The sequence below is a fragment of the Abramis brama genome (assembly GCF_963993115.1).
Source record: "Abramis brama genome assembly, chromosome: 21".
In the NCBI taxonomy this organism is placed as follows: domain Eukaryota; kingdom Metazoa; phylum Chordata; class Actinopteri; order Cypriniformes; family Leuciscidae; genus Abramis; species Abramis brama.
The window spans coordinates 31992477-32005882 of NC_139983.1; the positions used below are offsets into that span (position 1 = coordinate 31992477).

The window sequence follows — 13406 nt, forward strand, 5'->3', positions numbered from 1 at the left end:
AGACCTTAAAATATGTCAGTGCCATTGTTTTGTCTCAAGATGCACACCAGTTAATGCCATGTTTATAAAAGCTACTTAACTGTCTGTGAAACCAGGGCTATATTGTTTAACTCAATGTGATAAAGTGGGTGAAATCCAGACATCCCAGTAGGGATCTGTGTGATCAGAAGATTCGTGTGATGTGAAGCAGATTTTGCTCATTTGCACTTGAATTCGCTGCGCTGTCCATCAGCTGCTTGGTTTGAAAGTGACTTGTGTGTGTGTTGAGCTTTACACATTCCTGCACTATATACAGTACAAAAGACCCTTTCCCCCACAAAATTTAGTCAGCGACCTTTATGTCATTCATGACTAGCAGAGTGTATGAATAAGTGCGTAAAGATCAAACTGTGTCTTCAAAGTCTCTTCAGCCTGGAAAAATGTAGTGTTGGCATTATCAGCTCTTTTAGGTTCTCTAGTGCAGGTGCGAAGAATAACCCCCACTCTGGCCCACCGAACAACTGAAAGATCAGGGCAACAAGTATCCCCGTTGTATTTGTGTACTTTAAGCTTTGCCATCAATCTTTCCAAGCTGGCTGCCAAAACAGAAAAGCGCACAGATTACTCATCAATGTGTGGTTATCTGCTTCTGTAAACTGCCAATGATTCATCCTTCACTCCCGCAACTGAAGTCGTCGGGTGAGAGCCAAGCATGTACGCGGATGCGTGCGCTGGGACGAAGGCTGGATCTAAGGGGCTGATTTGTACTGAGGGCTCTCACTTTTAAGTCCCACCTGTACATTTTTCCCCCTCCAACCTCCCAGCCACATCAAAGCTGCCCTGACGGAGAACTCTGGTTCAAACTCTCAGTCACGCTGGAGCTTTCGCCCCGGGCCGGACTGACACACCATCTGTGCATCTGCCTGCCTGGTCGTGGATGCTTTAACTTTACTGTTTCCCATCAATCCAAGCCCTTGTCTGTCATCTTGCCCTGCCACGATGTGAAAGAGGGCGGCCTCAAACATAACAGTTACTGTAAGACACCGCGGCCAACCCCGTAATTTCTTGCACTTGGCAGGTAGGTGACTGTTTGAGCTTTAGTATCTTGTTTTTAGTATGCAGGTCATGACCAGGCAGGATAAGTGAGCTGTTGTTTTACTCTAGGTAACCTGCTTCAACAAACCTGACAACCTACAGGCAAAATAGGCTCTACAGGTTAATGCAGTCAAAATGCACTTTGTCACGTCAACTTTCTTTTGGGAATTTGTATTTTAAAGTTCATTTATGATGACTTTTTTCATTTAAAAAAATTGGCGTTCTCGCAGGTTTGCGTTTTTGAAGTTTGCGCAGAAAGAACTTAAAGGATAATTCCGGTATTTAGCACTTTGAGTCTCTTTTCTGGTTTGTTTTGGATGAACTAGAGGGTCCTGTCTCGACTTTTTGACTCATTTAGAGTCGCCTTTGACCAGAGTGGCTGGCTACGGGCATGCACAAACATGTCCTTAAAACAACCCTTAACGTTCGTTTTCAAAACTGTGCAACTCACCGAGTGGTTAATGATGTTCGTTGATGTTCCAAAACAAGTAGCGTAGCGAAATACAGTTTCTGTCGTGTTTTATTTGGCATTTTGTAAAATCCCATTGATTTCTGTTGGAGGACTCATTGCTCGTTGATACTGTGCTAACGCTTCAGACTCAAGCGAAGTTTATACGCGGTTGTGAGGTATCTGAAAAAATAGTTCCACTATAGCAAATAACACGGATTGAAATCATACATTGCGCCGATATATTTGTTTTTAATCATCAACGAACATCACTAACCACTCGGTGAGTTGCACAGTTTTGAAAACGAACGTTAAAGGAGAACTCCGGTCAATTTTAACATTGAGCTCATTTTTTTGTAAATTTGGAGTGCTGTCAATACAGAGAACAACGACAAAAATCGGTGTTGCCTACACCGTGTTATCCTCTTTTTAAAATTTGCACCCTGTTGACTTCAATGGGGCAAGTTTTAAACCTGCTTTTAGCCTCTTAACATCCTTGATGTGTCATTACAAGTGCACAGCCAATGTGAGTGATTCCTTCAGAGTGAACACGGGTGAATCTGACTGCAGTAGATGTGAAAGATATGAATAAAAATGATGTTATTTCAGCCAGCAGACATACCTGTATTTACATCCTGTTCACGCGCCTGAACTCGACAATCGATTACTTTGGACTTCAATGTTAAAATTAACCGGAGTTCTCCTTTAAGGGTTTGTTTTAAGGACATGTTCGTGCATGCCCATAGATAGCCACTCTGGTCAAAGGCGATTCTAAACGAGTCAAAAAATCGAGACAGGACCCATCGTCAAAATTTCTGTGTCCACCACTCTAGTTCATCCATACAAACCAGAAAAGAGACTCAAAGTGCTAAATACCGGAATTATCCTTTAAGAGTTTTTTTTCTCACGGTGTCGTGTTAGCGGCCCCTAAGTTAATGACTAATGATCGTTGCGACGGAAGTGAATCAATCAAACTAACTTTAGCTGGACAATAACTTTATTCTAGAGCTGCTGTAAAGCCAAAACAATCTCTGTTACTTTAATTTCCTATTATCAATGTAAAGCCGCTTTGGAACAATCTACATTGTTAAAAGCACTATATAAATGAAGATGACTTGACTACAGCGACACACTAAAAATCATTCTGAACATCTTCTCATAGCAATGTGGAGCAAACTGAAAAAAAAAAAAAAAAGTCAATTTGTTTATGTGATATTTTTCGTTATGTACAATGATTGATATTGTCTTTCACCTCAGACTCATTGCAGCAGAAAACATCAGATGCTTTGTAGAAATCAGAATGCAGGTCTGCAATAGCGGGAGCTGGATTAAAAATGGTCTTCACTGTAAGAAATATAGAAAATATTATTCACATATTGGGTCATATAGAGAAATGCAAAAACCACATGTAAAAATGCAAAGGCCGAGGTAAAGAATGTGTATGATGTCAGATTATTGTTATGCGTTATAATAATTGGTGTGCACGCAGACACAGCTCAGTCACAGACACTGACACACCGCAGTTCACGTCAGACAGCAGTCAGTGTGAAACTCGCTCTTTGAGCTACTTGCATTCATCCGATTTGATATAAGCAAACTTTGCTCCTTTCTGAACACAACGCTATTTTCATAACCACGTCAATACTTGGCCAACAGTTCCCTTTCTCTCTTTCTTTCTATCAGTCCAAAACTTGAAATGTTCTGTAAAAGCCGACCACATAGGAAGTGACTGTAACCGAGGCACTATCTCCTTACTTCCTGTCGCTGAGGGGATTTCTCACTAGTGAGCTTAATAAACAACACTATTTAAGAGGTGGGAACATTAAATGCGTCATTAGAAGCATTACTGCTGAATGATTTATCCCAAGTTTGAACATGGTCTTTACTATACAGAAAAAGACTGGCTGTAAGAATGTGTCTGAAGAAAGAATCGTGTATGTTGCTGCTTATTAATTTATGCTAATCTAATATGCACAAAAACATTTTGGAATCCTTAGAGCAGTTTCTACTTCTAAACCTTAATATTAATATCAGTAATTGCAGCAGAAATATCAGAGAAAACATTTTAGCCAATAATTAGGGGCTTCAAATATTATTAGACAATGGAAGGCCTTTGTGTCAAACATTTTGAGAGCCACTGCTTTAGTAGATCCAAAAAGTATTTGGACACTCAAGCCACACTTAAAAATGATTTTTTTTTTTTTTATTACCTTTAACCGACTGGTGCCAAAGGACAATTTTAGTGATTTGTATTGACACTCCAGGGGGAATTACACATAATACATACAATTTTACTTAAAAACATGATCAGTTTATCATGTTCCACTGTGAATTAACACATTTCCTTCCCCCATACAACATCTAAAATACATTTCACACCTAAAAGTTTATGTTTTTCTTAATTCCATATTTTGAATGATGCCCAGAAGCTGGTATTTTCTACACAACAAATAGTGTTTCAGACTGTCAAGCTCAAGACAAAAAGGAAACATGAAAGTACAATAAAAGTACTTCATATGACTTGTATGCAATATTTAGAAATTCTGAGAAGCATTCAGAGAAACAGATGTGAAATTACAGTGTTATTGTGTTTCCTTGTTGGAGCTTTGCTGTCTGAAGCACTGAAAGAATTTTCCTTTTCTGGGTGAACTGTCTCTTTAATCAAAGTGAGAGTGTTTTAGGAATCGGCGGTGAGCCTCTAGTTGAGCCTCTGTGAAGTGAATAACGTAATATGGAAGAGGAGGGAAATAATGAGGGAAAATAAACGGCAGTACTAACGAGTAAATGAGATGAATGAATGAGTCATGCCAAACCTCACTTGCTCAGAGATGCTTTAAAAAGCTCAGAATGAAAAACAACAGAAACACAAGTTAAATGTGAGCTAAATTCACACTAGAGTGATCAAACATCCCTTTAGTAGCTGATCTAATGTACGAAATTACATGTTAGCCACATATCAGCTTTGAAGTTAACCGAAATTAACTACACTTGAGAAGAGAATCAAAGCAAGATGGCCTTTATATTAATTTATTTAGAAATGTGGTTAGGAAAGCGGTCCTCGGATTCTTCTCCACTGAGCCTGTGGGGGTGGCATGTGCGTAATCCAAGCCTTGAGCTCCGGCTAAGTGCTATTTGCGCACGTCATTGTCTGATGAATTCATCCCAAGTGATAGGCGCATAATCTGGGCTAATGGCCTGTCTCTTAACACTTAATATGGGCCGCTAACGGGCTAAACAGCATGTATCTGGGGTGTTGTGAGGTGGTGAATGTGAATATTGGGGTGCGTTGGTGTGGTGGTGGGGGGGGGGGGGGGGGGTGTATCCATCTGTGTCATCCATCTGTGGAATAAGCTTGTTGCATCATTATACATCTCCATGACAAGGATACACGGTGTCTCTGATCAGCAGGGACCTGAACATACAAGGTGCTAATGATATCTGAGACACAGCAGGTTGTGTTATTTTCCACAGGAGGGAAAAGTCGTGCTTTATTCTCACCAATCATTCGGTATAAGGAGCTAAAAACAGTTTTTAGAAAATGGGAGTGAAAAGGAAATAAACTACTGTTGTGAAATGATTGTGCTATTCTTCACGCAAACCATTTGCCGATTATACAAGTATAGGACCCCAACAGTGTGGCAAGTGATTTTATGAAAGGACTGTAAGGGAAGGGGAAGACCTGAATTGTGATACTTTATCCACATACATACAGAATGCTCATGTAAAGCGATATATATATATATAATATAACAACTATAAACTTCATCATTGCTTCTTGTAATGTCGCAAAATGTAAACTATATTTTCAACCAGCTCTAATCTGCTAAATGCGATTATAAGGCATAAAAATTAGGGATGCACCGATACGAAAATTTGGAATGATACCGATAACCGACAATTCTGTCTTTATATTTGAAAGCCGATAACCGATATATTGCCTGATAAATCTAAATCCAAATTTTTATATATTTTTTTAGAGCCTGAAAAACAAAATTCTCACTATGTCCCAAGCACACAATTATAATGTTCTCGTTATAATTTTATGTAGCCGATATGATAGGCTAGCGCTGCATGTTGCACTTAACCGTAATTTCCTTTTCAAAGTGATTCCAATCATATTTCAAGCAATTCAAAAACATCATGTTAAACAGTGCGCATCTGAAGTGTCTCAGCTGAGGGAAATAATCCATTATTTATCGGCTTTAATATATTGGCCACATTTTCTTATCGCACAGATTAAACATCGTTTACCGATATGGTGGCCGATATATCGTGCATCCCTAATAAAAATATTAACATATTATAAACATTACCATCACATTTTTTATTTTATTTTAGTAAAGATCCTTTGAAACAATGTGCATTAAGAAATTTGACTTAACAGGAATTGGGATGAGACAATCAAGTACATTGAGATATGAAGCAAAGATGCGTGTCTGACCGTGGTTCTCTTTGGCCATTCTCAAGGCCTGCAGTGATGCATCTGGGTTGATCTCAAGCTGGCAAACAAGCACCTTGGCATTTACTATGGCAGACTGTGCCCGCTGTAGCTCCTCTTGCCCCAGAAGCATATTAGCACCAGCCACAATCACTATGGCATTCTCCCCTGTCAATACAATATATTAAACATGACGACAAGATGCTTATCAGACCTTTAAGGAGACATTACTGTTAATTAGACTAAAATTTAATTACAAATCCACATTTACAAAGAATGCATTCATGCACAAAACTACAGGTCACATCATAGGAATATACAGTGACTCTAAAAAACTATTTAGACATACAAGTCACACCTTAAAAATATATGAATGCCATTGCATATCAAAATAAGTGTCTTTATTTAAAACAATGTGTTAGTTTTTAAGTACTAAAACAATACATTTCATATACTGTTAAGACAAAATATGTCATATGGAACATGATGAGCTAAAATGATCTTTTTTTCTGTCTGAACATGTTTTTATCAAATGGAATGACTTTTTTTTTTTTTTGGAATGACAATGGATTTTTTTTTTAAATGTGGTAAAAGTGTACAAATATGTTTTGGAGCCATTGATATAAGAGACACTTTACACACCCAGACATGTACGAAATTCTCTCGCTATTGCACCACGAACAGACAGACACAAATAAAGAGCTGGCATAAGCATTCGAAAAACCACACTGCAGAGTCAGGAGATATTATCAGTCTTTTCCTCATTTCAGCTTCCTTGTTAGCTTGCGAGATAATTGTTCAAATTTCACATCGTAGTGATATTCACACAGGAAGCTGGGACACTGAAAGTAGGTTGTTATGGTGATCATGACGCCAATCAGAGCTCTTCCTGGAGAGCTCACTGTGGTGCGAGTGGACTGGCACAAGGCTTAGCACTTATGCTGGATGATGACATTTACAATGCAGCAGGCCTTACATTCAGAGGCAGGCTGGTTATGTCACCTTTCTTTAAGTCCAAGTAGTGCTACATTAAACTGGGTCTAAAATTACCCTGTGTAGGCGAGGTGGACACAGATAGAGAGCTTCTCACTCATCTATGTCTCATTCAGAAGAGTACTTAGCGGTGTTTATGTTATTTTAGGGGCTTTTAAAACTCAGGGATGCAGCAAGGCTCGGTACTTGGACCAATTTAATTTTACCTGTGTCATTTACGATGATCGAGGCAGCTCCAGTCGCAGCATTTTCAGTCTGTTCCACATAGGCTAAGAGTGAGAGAGAGAGAGAGAGAGAGAGAGAGAGAGAGAGAGAGAGAGAGAGAGAGAGGATAACCAAATTTGCTTACAGTATTTAAAAAAACTGAACTGAACAAATCAGAATGTCCATTTAAAATATTTTACAGTGTTTATAAATTATGACAATAGAGGCAGCACATATGCAGACTTACAAACTGTGTTGGGGAATTACAGATAAAAAATAATTACAGTTGATCGATTCAGCACAAAACATAACAAGCTAAACTACAAGTTACTAACAAAATATAGATAACTATAAAAAGGGCCAATATATTTTAAATCATGTCATTATCGGATTGCAAATACAGGGTGTTTCAGGAACACAGATAAACTGCAAAAAAATAATGTTCATTCTTTGTATTTTTTCTTGCTTTCAAGTAAAATGTCTAAACATCTTTAAAGCAAGATTCGTTTTTTGCAGTTTGTTACGGTTCATCATTGCGCAAGTGCTGAAATCAGATCTGTATGTTCTGACAGCATAATCAATATCTGATTTATCTACATCGGCTGCTATAGTAATAATGACCTAGAGATGTCAGCATGATAAGAGTAGCTGTCATCATGGAAATCGTACGTAAAACTGGAAATTTTGCTTCTGCTTTGCGAACATCATGGCATCTCACTATACTGCTGAAATCTCATCAAGGTTCATGTTACATAAACATAAATAATGGAGGCATTACTATATTTTATACAATCATATTTACGAATGTCATATTCATTCACTTATTCGCTATTCACATATTCCTGTGAAAAATGAAAAAGTCACAAAAAATGTAAGACACAGCTAGAGGCACTATTGCACACTTTGTATTGTATTACGTTACACACAAATTTCAATGGGGAAAAATACAATGTTATTCATAATTACTTCAAACTGAAACATCATTTTAATCAGATTTCAAACCACCTACTAATTTGTTTTGTGTCGGGTTTGTAAAAAATGCACACTTTTTTCCCCCCACTTTTCTAAATAGATTCTAAGCAACTAAATAAGATTTAGGTTGCATACACCATTTGATTTTAAAAGATTTTTGGCTGCCAGAGATGTGAAACAATATGAAAGCACCGTTTGGCCATTACCAGTCGATATGCCATTATTTTTGAAGTTTTGAATGTAGTCGTTCCCAAAAACGTCTCTGCCGACCTGAGGAGAAAAGGCAACCAAAGATGAAAAGAGGAACTTGAGATGATATTTTCTAGCAACTGGCTGACCGGCCAAAGTTCTGCATTGCTATATCAGGCCAAGCCTTCCAGATATAGCATCCCCAAACAAACGCCTCCACTCTACAAATACAACTTTAATCTCCCCCTCTCTCTCCTTCTCTTCCTCTCTATGAGACATTCAATGTTGAGGTAGAGGGCAAAGGGGTTCCTTTTTTCCCAGCTGGGTCTTCTTTTATCCCACACTGGTAAAGACATGCCAAGGATGGGGTCCTAAGCCCCAGCAGCGGAGACCCTTCACTACCTGGCCTTCTGTCTTTGAAGTGTGATCTCTCTTTGAATGTTTCTGAAAGCATAGGAGTCTATTTTTACACACTGCATACGCTTCGGTATTGATTGGGGTCTTTGCACTGACAAAATCAAGAGCTTTATTACTTGGTTAGGTTCTCTTGTGCGGTTAAATGCTGAAATACATGAATTGCTCTGGTATCAACCTAAACTTTTTTGTGTCTGTGTACTTCAGGCTATATTCAGTTATTTAGGATGTTCAGAAAAGCAGACCGTATTGGGTACCTTGCACACCATGGCAGTCTTGGCCCCCATTCGCGCAGCTTGGACACACTGATTGGCCCCTTTACCACCGAAACCAATGAAGAACTTGTGTCCATGTATCGTCTCTCCAGCCTTGGGAAGTCGCGGTGCCTGACTAACAGAAAGACATATGGGACTAGGCATTAAAACATATTAAAGCATTCATCAAACAGTTAGTCAAAAGTATCTAACCAAGAATTGACTTGAGGGAAGGCAAAAAAGTGTCCATATTTAATTGTACTGAAAGAGTAGTTCATTCTATAATGAAATTCATTATTTACATAATTTGAAAAAATGTCTGTGTTTACTGTGGCCTTTTGGCCGATCGGATCACAAGTAGACGAGGGAGACATTCCTGTTTACACCTGGTGTTTTAATTTGTCTCTTTTGTCCACTTTCAACCACTTCTGTCCTGATTTCTTCAAGGGGAGGGTCTATAGGCAGGTAAATGTATTTTTTTTTTTTTGATCTTTTGATCTAATGGACGAAATAAGCTTGTGCAATTTACATATAAGCATCAGCTTTTGTTTCTGCTCTGATAGTCACAAGACCAGCCGAACGCTGTGAGTGTGTGTTATAAATCAGGAATGGTGAGAGAACATCATGCTTGGTATGTTTTTTGCCTTCAAACTTAACTTGGGTCTTCGGCCGACAAAGTATAATCCAGTCACTTCCCATTATATTCACGCATTAGGTCAGTAGACGTTTGAACACATCGACCACATGAGTGTTTACACTACGAAAGCAATCCGGTTGAATGCGTTTTCAACTACCTCTGGAAGTGGTCAAAAGTGGACAAGCTCAAAATGTTTTACACCCCATTTACACCTATATTTAGTGTCGTCCACTTGTGATCCGATCAACTAAAATGTATTTTAATACCAGGTGTAAACAGGGCCTCATATAATGTCTTGTCTATATAATGAAAGTTAATGGGGTCCAATTATAACTGTTGAAAAGAAAGTCAACCCTATCCACCCAAAAGTAGGAGTGCATACAAGTAAAAAAGGAATTAATGAAATTCAGAGAAATTCAAAGTAGATTTCCCCTAATTTTGATATACAAAGTTTGTAAAGCAACCTGTTCAGAAGTTTAAAGTAATTTTTAAATTAATGCATTGTGAGTGTTCAAGTCTTTGTATCGCTATATGCACTTTGTTTTCAGAGGAAAGACAGATGGTCCATTCAGCCAGTTCTAAAAAGTCCAGATTGTTTGAATGAAAGGAACTTTTACTGGAAACATGCTTGTGAGCTGTAAATGAAAATAATATGACATGACATAACCGAGCTCTTCTAAATCTAAGGCAGGTGCCCTGAACTCCCTAAAAAGCTAATTGCTGTGCTGTTTAGTGCGTGACATTTCAGAGCGGGGTCCATCAGCCTTTCACCCGAGCAGAACTAGCAGCCATTACTCATTCTATTGAACAACAGAAGAAAAAAAATAAACCTCAATCCCAGACATCTAGTTACGGTCTGGCCCCAATCCAAGTCTCCGGGAGCCCATGTTTATGTGATGGCAGAATGAGCCGATAAAGTTGTTTTTCACATGTGTGTTGTGTGGTTAAGAGAGGGAATATTACAGGAAGTCAAAGCGAATAAACAAAGATCCTGACGTGATTTCGGTAAAGCGAGCGGTGAGTAAAGAGATCTCAGCTTGTTGTTTATGATGTTTTTGATGAACTGTGGTAAATTATGCTGATAAAGGAAAAAATACTTAAGATAAAGAACTAATGGAGGTGACCACAAAGCATATTTCCCCACATTTTCAAATCTGAACTGACATTTTTTTTAAAACACTTTTTAATTGAGTATTAATGATAAATAATGAAAGGATGTATAATACATAAATGAATTGTTGCTGGTCAGAAACTTGAAGACAATGAAGAAGGCTAAGCAAAACACTACTGTTGCAGTAATAACTTCACATCTGCGACACCTTTACCACAAATAATGGGTCAGCAAAGAAGATGGAAATTGTAATTATGACCGCACAACTGCACTGAAATTTCTATTTGCATAGATTCAACTGTACAACCAATAGGATTGTGGATCAAAGTCCATTTAAGGCAAGTCATTTCACTCTATTCACTATTTCATCTCTTTGAATGGGGAAAAATCAAATTCTTCAAAGCTGTTCACCAAGCTTATTATTCAACTTCATATTTGAAACTGTCTCATAAATTCCGTTTCCAAATGCTCAAATCATGACAAAAAACCTGCAATTTGGGAATCAGTTGGCGATTGGCTTTTATTTAGAAAGCGGGACTTATTGCACGTTGCACTTTCTTCCATTCATAGTAATATGAGTGCAGCGTCTTTCTAAATCTAAAGTCTTTAGTGTGGATGCACTATTTTACAACTTGCATTCTAAGGTTGTCTGACTGAGTCACTGTCTGTGTCACAGGTTACAGTCAGACGGGCCTCACCTTAACTCCTCGCTTACACTTCCTCTATTGTTTTATGAGCAATAGTCATTCTCCCACAAACGCATTTCTGATACAAACGCTGTGACTTTCCTCTGCCAAAAGGAAACAACAGGTGTTGTGTGACGTAGGCTGTGGTCCACGCAGATGTTCACTACTTTATAAAGGCAGGACCTCAAACAGCCTGCATGAGAAACAGTGTGTGCAATTGTACATTGTGGCAATAAAAGAGCAAGTAGGCTACTGTATTTGCTTTTAACAATTCATTGATTCATTATTAATAATAACTAGCACTTTTATTTTTCTTGTATTATTTTCATCTACAATATGGTTTAATTAAAACCATTTCATTAATGTCCGTGCAGAGTCTATTGCATTTTATTTATCCATGCCACATGCATTTTTATTCTTTATATGCAAATAGTAATATTATCCAATTACTTCTTCCTTTTTTTTTTTTTGCATTGTATTTATTTGTAAGGCAATAGATTTTTTTTTTTTTTTTGACATGGTAATTTCATAGCATTGTTCAAGTACTTTGGAATATCATGCAAATGCAATGTAATATGAATACAGAGATTATTAAGTACCATAATAAACATACTTTAAATCGAGACATTACAGGCAAAACCATTGTTTTTTCAGGCACTGGTCAATTTTGAAGTTCTGGGCTATTTTGCTTTCATAGAAGACATCCAAAATGCACATTTAAGAGTTTATTTTATCAGATTTTACACACACACACACACACACACACACACACACACACGCACAAACACACACATATATATATATACAGAATCTCCTCTGTAAATACCTTTAACTCTAATGTCAACAACTCTAATGTCAACAAAATAAAATGAATTTTGAACCTGGCTTTATCCAGTGTTTAGATTTCTGTGCTGGACGTTTATGCAAATTATTAGTGTATATTTAAGTAGTAAATGGCTCGTTTGCATATTTAAACACAACATTTCAGAAAACTTGTATTGATGTACTGTGATGCTATGGCGATATCTATTGGTTAAAATGTTTACCCTTTTCACCTGTAAATATACCTTATACATGCAAAAAGAGAGAGAGATAAAAATTTAAGCAAAGGAGAAAAATAAAATACTAAACAGCACTATCAAAAAAAACTTTTTTGTGTGTGTAAGTACCGTGTAACTACCATGGTGCATCAATATGTTCATCATTTAGTGCTATGATATTTATCAAAGTAACATTGTATTATCAGTAATGTCTTCTGTTACAAAAAAAGGCCCAGTTTGAACCAAAGATAAAGTTCCTGAAGTTAATTGTTTCATGAATATACGAGACCCCAGGCAAAGAGTGTGCAAGACTTGTGTGTGCCGCATGCACGCTCTCGGCTAACATCACACACTGACGGCTCCAGTGAAGACACACACCAATAGGTTTGAACAGTAATCAGCAGGTGGCACTGTCTGGCTTCAGCACAAACACACACACACACACGTTCCACACGAGACACTGACTCCGTTTGACTGTCAGAAAACACAAGCCACATCGAAAACTGGATTTTACACTTCAAAGCCATGCATGGCACTTTGATGGGTGAAATGTGTCAGCCTCCCTCCAAAAAAACAAACACACACTTCCCATCAGAACTATTGCCTAATTGATGCAATCTCTTCTGTTCAAAGGCCAACACTGATGACTGGATGTTTTTAATGGTAACATATATGAGCAATTGGAACTTTTTTTTTTCCCCATAAGGGGTAGTTTGTTTTGATTACTTAGGGTATGACGAAGCAAGAAATGAATATGATTTAGTTATGCATGGAAAGGAAAATGTTGTTTCTGGATTAGCTCTTTGAGAAACATTTCCTCTTCTGAACAAACCCCTAACCTGACTTATTCAAATTTGGCATACCTTGTCCTGCGCCAACTGTGGAATGATACCTCAAATAATAAAAAGTGAAAAAATTACGTTTAATAAGGTTTGGCTATGTTTTT

General features: G+C 37.8%; 1 protein-coding gene across 4 annotated transcripts in view; it reads right to left on the reverse strand.

The window, feature by feature from the left end:
- Positions 1–13406, reverse strand: part of rbks (ribokinase) — a 35180-nt gene that overhangs the window by 16954 nt on the left and 4820 nt on the right. For all 4 annotated transcript variants that reach the window (XM_084096580.1, XM_084096577.1, XM_084096578.1 and 1 more), the window contains exons 3-7: positions 8990–9122; positions 8336–8399; positions 7160–7222; positions 5964–6128; positions 2775–2866 (exon numbers count right to left, since the gene is read on the reverse strand). In XM_084096580.1, coding sequence (XP_083952706.1) covers positions 2775–2866; positions 5964–6128; positions 7160–7222; positions 8336–8399; positions 8990–9122 — 517 coding nt within the window. The remainder of the gene's footprint in view (positions 1–2774; positions 2867–5963; positions 6129–7159; positions 7223–8335; positions 8400–8989; positions 9123–13406) is intronic.